Source organism: Propithecus coquereli, unplaced genomic scaffold (assembly GCF_000956105.1).
Source record: "Propithecus coquereli isolate 6110/MARCELLA unplaced genomic scaffold, Pcoq_1.0 Scaffold29, whole genome shotgun sequence".
Taxonomy (NCBI): Eukaryota; Metazoa; Chordata; class Mammalia; order Primates; family Indriidae; genus Propithecus; species Propithecus coquereli.
The window spans coordinates 8,639,532-8,647,016 of record NW_012148507.1 but is presented as its reverse complement, the minus strand read 5'-3'; the positions used below and the strand labels follow the sequence as shown (position 1 = coordinate 8,647,016).

The 7,485-nt window shown below is 42.7% G+C and overlaps 1 protein-coding gene across 1 annotated transcript in view; it reads right to left on the bottom strand.

Annotated features, from left to right (window-relative positions):
- The window catches only part of GSR (glutathione reductase), a 54,667-nt gene that overhangs the window by 22,857 nt on the left and 24,325 nt on the right, over positions 1 to 7,485 (bottom strand). The window contains exons 5-6 of the mRNA XM_012648555.1: positions 5,920 to 6,067; positions 3,141 to 3,195 (exon numbers count right to left, since the gene is read on the bottom strand). Coding sequence (XP_012504009.1) covers positions 3,141 to 3,195; positions 5,920 to 6,067 — 203 coding nt within the window. The remainder of the gene's footprint in view (positions 1 to 3,140; positions 3,196 to 5,919; positions 6,068 to 7,485) is intronic.

Genomic DNA, 7,485 nt, shown 5'->3' with positions numbered 1-7,485 from the left:
TTATTTTTTATTTTTTTTTTAGAGACAGGGTCTCACTCTGCCACCCAGGCTAGAGTACAGTGGTGAGATTATAGCTCACTGTAACCTTGAACTCCTGGGCTCAAGAGATCCTCTTGCCTGAGCCTCCCAAGTAGCTGGGACTATAGGTGTACCACCATGCCTGGCTAATTTTTCTTTCATTTTTTGTAGACATGGGTCTTGCCATGTTGTCCAGGCTGGTCTGGAACTCCTGGCTTCAAATGATCTTCCTGCCTCAGCCTCCCAAAGTGCTTCCCAGCACATTACAGATGTGAGCCACTGTACCCAGTCTACCATGCAGTTTTAAGTAGAAAATATCCCTTTGAAAAAGAGAAATATATTTTTAGTTGTTTTAAATGTGCTCTAGCCTCATTTCTTCAGAGGAGAAACAAAAATGTTTGAAACTAGAAAAGGCTCCTTATGTAATGGTCCTCATACCTAAAACTAAAATCGGGGCCACTATTATTCTCCTCTGTTCAGTATTTCTCCTTGATCATTATTCAGTTCTATCCATCCTTGCAATATGATCAAAGGTCAAGTTAACCAAGCCATTTTTAACTTGTAGGATAGATGTGCAGTCAAACTAAACTCATTGAATAAATTTTGGTCTAAAAAAGAATCATAAGCACTAGATACATGCTTGGATGAAGGTCTGAATGAATGGTAGAGAAGTTTTAATCCTGGCCCTAGAACTATGTTTATTTCTACCCTGCAGCCTAGAGAATAAATGCTCTCAGCCAGGGTTATCCCATTTGGGGCTGGAGTCCTCTAAAGCTTCCAACATGGTGCTCTACCATCGTTACAGCGCTTGGGTAAGAAGTAATGAGAAAAGAGCAGAGGACCCCCTTTCTCTAATACCTTCCCCAGGCAAGATTCCCAGCCATCAGAGGGCATATGGGCTGGATGAAGGATGAAGAACACAAGTTGCTTCAACTTAAAAGTGATGACCCTCTTATCCTATGACACACGATACAAAAAGACAAATTTCTATGTAGTTCAAAATCTTCTTCCATCTCTACCTTCCTCTTTCCTATTATATGCTGACCTCTTTTCCTTTGAGTCTTCCCTCCTTTTTTTCTTCTTTCCTCTCTCTTCTCTTTCTTCCCCAAGCATTTATTATTTAAGCCCTATTTTGTGCCAAGCATTGCTCTAGACGGGATGGATAACAGTCCCTGTCCTTGAGGAATTTCTGAGGGGGGAAATCTGCTAGAGTCTGTTGAGGAAGAGGTCCACAGTCAGTTCCTGCAGGGCAGAGAGCTCAGAAAATGCTGCAGCTTCCTGAACAATGAGTAGCTTTTGCCAGCGCTGTGGGACGCTGCCAGAGCAGAGAGGACAGGCAAGAAAACAGGCATAAAGCAACCTGGCTTCTTCAGAGAGCTGCAAGGAGCTCAGTGTTTTCCTCTCAGCTCCAAGAGGGACCTTAATCCTGCCACTTACTGCTGAAGTATCCACTGGAAACAATCTTTTATTCAGTGGAATCCCCAAAGCATTTCTCTTTCTCTCGCCGTGGCCCATAGGACTACTTGTACCATGGCGTCCATGGGGTTCACGCTTCACCCTCAACCATGAGCCCTCTGAGAGCAAATCTTGAATCATTGTGTTTTGCCTGCATTATTTACTTATTCGCTTGCCTGATTATTTACTTATTCACCAAAATTCCAACAATGATAAAGGAGACTTAAAGAGAAAAAGAGAAGAAAAATCACCTATCGATTGTGAATTCATTTTTCTTATGTTGTTCCCAGAGCCTTTCGTTTACAACATGCCTAAATGTCAATACTTAAACTATCTAAGGAACAGATATCTATGATGAGAGGTCTCTGAGGGTGAGTCTAGACTGAATTCTAGCATCTAAACATGACGAGTCATGATCGTATTTCTGGACACATCCTCACATGTGTTGTATCTTTCAATCATAAAATCAAACAATACGAGGCGGATCATTTAACCCTAAAATCAAACAATACAGGGTGGATCACAAGGAAAGGAAGGCTGTCTTTTAACACACTGCCATGCCCTGACAGCAAATCTAAAAGGACTGCATGCTTCTCACAAAACTGCTCAAAGTCAGAAGACGGCCTGGCCTTAAAATCTCCATGGGACGTGGCCTCTGTGGCTGTGGCACTGCAAAGCAGCCCTCTTGTCCCTTACCTGCTGTCAAGGTGAACCACGGGGAAGGTACAAGCATGGATTATTAGTCACCTTCCCTGAAAGCCTTATAAAAGCATAGGATCAGGCCCTCAAACTGGATAGGCAACAGCTGCTGAGGCAGCAGCAGGGTTGAGCAACACGGCCTCTGGAGTGAGCGCTCGTCAGGAGAGAAAGGCCAGTCTCTGAGCCCTCAGGGTCCCTCCTCGTGTTCCCAAGTGTCGCCTCTTTTCATGAGTGAAGTGAGGAACCTACAGACCTTGCAATGTGTGCACGTTCGAATTAGAGTAACAATCTTCCTCATTATCTTTTTCCCTCTATGAATCTAAATCCACATCAGACGTTTACTACGGTTATTCAGACAAACATGTATCAAAAACAATGTCAAAAAAATGTATTTTTGAGGCTGGGCATGTGGCTTGCTCCTGTAATCTTAGCACTTTGGGAGGCTGAGGCAGGAGGACTGCTCGAGCCCAGGAGTTGGAGGCTGCAGTGAGCTATGATGACGCCACTGCACTCCAGCCTGGGCAACAGAGTGAGACCCTGTCTCTAAAACAAAATGAAAGAAAATGTATTTTTGTGAGACAGACAGAATCTTCACTTATGGAGACCCCTCTGCACCAGCTGCTTTGAAAAACAGTAATCAGCTACTTTAGACACTATCAATTCATGCTGTATCAAGTTAAAAAAAGAAGACAGTTTTAAGACTTTACTATTTAGTCTTCAAATTACCGTGTATTTAATTTTGGTTCTAAAAATTCTGCAATGGCCTCTGGCCAAAAGCATGAAAACTCTGAGTGATCCACTGAGGGTTCTAGTGAATGAGATCTCCTGGGTCATACAAAGAGAAGAGGTAGGAAAACAGAATTCAGGAAATGCCTACGTTTGCAGTGGTTGGGAGGGGGAGGAAGAAGAAATGTTACCAGAGAGAGGGAGAAAGGATGAATCACCGAGGTCAGGTCAGGTCAGCTTACCTAGGCAATTCTTCTAGTTGAAAAAATCCATCACTGGTTATTCCAAGGCTGGCACCTATGTAGAAAAATGCAACTGAGATCACACACGGCATTGCTCTTTCTCTTGTAAAATAGTCACAACATTTTATACGAGAACCAAACGCTTTCTCAGCCAACATTCTCTCTGTTTTGACAAGTTTTGTTAAAGTCTCCACTTGGGAAGCTGCCAACCAAGTCTTCCCTGACTGAGTCAATATTTTTATTCTCTCTCTAGAAGTCGAAGCCATGATGGCTAAATAACTTTTAAATTTCTGTGAAGAACTAAGATGCTCTCGGCTCTCACGAACAGGCTCTTTGCTGGCTCTGCCTCGCCTCACACCCCAAGTGTAGGCAGGAACCCCCCAGCTCAGCCCCAAACCTCTTCTCTCAGCTTGTTCTTTCAGAGGTTTCGACCTCTCTGGGGAGGATTTCCAAATGCATGGCTCCAGCTCCCTAACTATCTCGCTACCCAATTCTCCGTCTATTTAGAATTGAAGCTTAACTTTCTCCCCCAAACCACATCTCTCGCTCTTCAGTCAACCACTTCCGTTAAAGAAGTCACTTTCCCTCAATAATCCAGACAAAGCCTTAAGTTGCCAAGCTGTGATTCCTTCTCTTAGCAGCTCCCTACCCTCGTATCCCATCAGTTACTAAGTATATTGCATTTTACCAAATCCTGATTTCGGGTGTTGAATATTTTTTAAAAAATGTGTCTTGGAATCAATGAAATATAGTTAACTGATTCTTCCTTCTCTCTGTCTTTTATGCCTGTTCTTGCCTCTCGTCCCTCAGATCTGAACTGAGATCTATCCACCACATGTCAGGTGTAAACACCAACTGGAAACTCCACCACCATCTCTCGCACGGACAACTGCACCACTTTTCTAACTAGTCCCCACCCTCTGCGCTCTCCCCCGTTCAAGTCACTGTCGGATGAGTTTCTAAAATTACCACTTAGATCTTGTCACTCCTCCATTTATACACTAATAATTATTTGTCACAGTTGCCAAGAATTTAGAGATTCCTTCATTTGGCTTCCACAATTTGGCCCTAACCCAATTCCAGTCTCAGCTCCCGTACTCACCTCAGGATTTTAGTGCTAGAAAAATTGGTTGAACTGGCCAAATGTCTTTCAAAGACATCTTTAATACCCACTGGTATTAAATCGAGCGCCTAATGGTCATTTTGTGAGCGCTTTTCCCAGGAAGTCTTTCTGGGCCATGCCTATCCCACCTCTGAAATCTCGACCCTCACTGTCTGGCAATGACCTTGGAACACTGACATTCTATTTTTTGCATTTGTTTTTATTATATATTTTTTAAATTAATAAATGTATATCTTAAAAATTTCAAAATGTACAACAGAGCATGTAGTGAAATAAACATAGAGTGAAAAGCACATTTCTTTCCGACCCTATAGCTTTCATCTTGTCCTTGGATGGAGTCACCATGACAGGGTTCCTGAGTATCCTTCCAGAGACATTCATTCACATATTATGGCCTCCCTGCCTTTTTAAAAATACATAAATTGTAGCATACTATACACACCATTCTAGTCTTTTTTTTTCCACTTAACAATAAACTTTGAATCATGCCTATCAAGGATGCTTATGTCCAATATTCCTCCTTTTTTATTTTTTTGAGATAGGGTCCCACTCTGCTGCCCAGGCTAGAGTGCAGTGGCATTGTCATAGCTCACTGTAACCTCAAACTCCTGGGCTCAAATGACCTCCTGGCTTAGCCTCCCACGTAGCTAGGACTTACAGGTACGCACCACCAGCCTCAGCTGATTTTTCTATTTTTTTTTTATAGTGATGAGGTCTCGCTATGTTGCTCAGGCTGGTCTCAAACTCCTGGCCTCAAGTGATCCTCCCATCTCAGCTTCCCAAAGTGCTAGGATTATGGGCGTGAGCTACCGTGCCAGGCCCCAATTACATTTTAAGTTACTTGAGAACAGTTATCTTTGTATCTTTTACAGCAGTTATTCTTTACCTTTGGGGGTCATGACACTTTTTAAAAGCTGGTAAAAATTATAAATCCTACTTCCAGAGAGGAAAAAAATTGCATAAATGCATACACACTCAAAATTTTCCACATAAATTCAGGTTGCTCATGGGTCTTATGATGCCAATCCATGGACAACACAAAAGATCTATGTTCGCCATTCACAAAGTCCTTATGAATCCAGCTGGGGAGCAAGACACCGACACTGTTCTTATGAGAGAACAAGGAGGTATGTTCATGATTCATCCCTGGGGCTTAGCTCCCATGTGTATAAAATGCAAAGGCAGATACGACCACCTCTGAGATTCCTTACTGCTTTATTCTTCCATACTTCTCCATTCAAGAGAGAAAAGTATGCACATAAAGGTTTACTTAGCTAGTTAAGCTACATCCTTACAAAATTTCTCTCCTGTAAACAAAACAGTAAATACATGGGTCTTAGAAATCACCCATCGGACAAACTGAAGCTGGAAACAATCTATGTCACGCTGGGAAGGAAAGAATGAGGCTCTCCCCGATTTTTCTCCATTACCTGTGCTATGTCTGAGACCAGAGCCAAATGAAATCTCTCTCTTTGCCTCATCACTAGCTACCACTTAGCCTGTTACAGGTGGGCTCTGCACAGACCTTCTCTAATAGCCTTTTTCAACAGAGAGAACCAGTATAGGCAGATCCCACGGCAAGGCTTGTCAGGGTGAAAGCAACGGTACATTCATTCCTCCCAACTGTTGTCAATGATTATTGCCTTGAAGACTCACCAGGGATCTGGCTCTCGTGGGGACTGGAGGGCACACCACCTGTGGCAATCAGGATGTGAGGAGCGGTGTATTTTTTCCCATTGACCTCTACCGTGGGCTTGGGATCATTTGTGAATGCTGCGTGGCCGTGGATGAATTCTATATTGGACTAGAGAAGGAATTGTGGCATTAGCCTGTTCTTAAGATAAAACAAAAACACCTGCTGTAACTTACCAGCTCTTTCATTTCTCTACTGAAATCGTTTGCTGATGCCAAGACAATTCTGTGTTGTTTGAGTTTCTGCAGAACTCCTGACTCATAACTGATACTTAGGTGAGGGGGTTGCCATTCGATGCTGGAAGTGTACCACAAGAAGAAACAAAGGTGCTATCTTGGGTCAAAACCCAGCAAGCAAAAAATATATGCAAGTCACTCCCACAAGAAAAAAGATGGCATCTTTAACCCCAAGAGTTGAGGGAGAAAGCCTTCCTCACTTGCAATGAAAACACATCACAGAATGATGTGTTTGGAGGAGGGGCGGAAGCCTGAGAAAAACAAACGGATTAAGGTGAAAAGAGTAGAAGCAAAAGAGAAATACTCTGGCCAAGGGAGGAAAATGCAATGGTTGTTTGTGTTTTCTCAAACAAAAGGGAAGAATATCACAAAATTACATGACAACGAAGTTCTATGCTAGATTTTTGAGAACTCAGACTTTGGTTTGCTCTTACTAGAAACTTCTGCACCGGCACCTTCATTTGGGGGCTGCTGGCAAACCTTCTGCCAGCCCTGATGCATGTCCTGGCACGCAAATGGGGGCGACTTAGGAGGACAATGGAACCGAGGAAGGATGATCACCAAATGTAATGTTTGAACATTCTGGAACATGCTTGGTTCTGCATTGAGTTATCTCCTCCTTTCCAACCACCCTCCATCCCTGTTCCTGCAGGTGCCCGGCTTAAGCTGCATCAAGATCAAAGACAAGCCACCAGCTTCCAGAACAACCTTCCCTCAGAGGTAATGATTTCCTGTGCAGCGCTGGATAAAAAGGGGTGTGGGTTGTTCGAGTGGCGATAGTACAGATAGTAGTCTGGGGAAGGGAGTGATGAGATTTTGATTTTCATTTTCTAGGATATTAGACAGAAAGTTTCCTCCCCTACACAGAATTTCTTGATCAACTATAACTAATTCCTTCTCCATATGGTCACCGTGAGCTATACTACACATCAAGATTTATAAGTATTAAAAAATGCTGATTCCTCAGTTAATTTTCCTGTCTCGTTTGCAAAAGTATTTTAGCTAGCTCAATTAAAAAAAAATGGTGTGTGTATTTTAGTATAGCCAGTGGTATCTCTATACACTGTGATTTTAAGGTCTGACAGCCTTTAAAAATCTCTTGTAGTCAGTGCATAGGGACTTGCAGGCCCTTAAATATATTTTCCCCCTGAATTGGGGATTAAGGTAAAATGAGATTACCCTCCAAAAAAATAAATCCAATGAATGGTAAGAATCAATATAAAAGTATATGAGGCTAGTCATCTATTAGAAGGAACCCACCCTGGCCGGGCGTGGTGGCTCAAGCCTGTAATC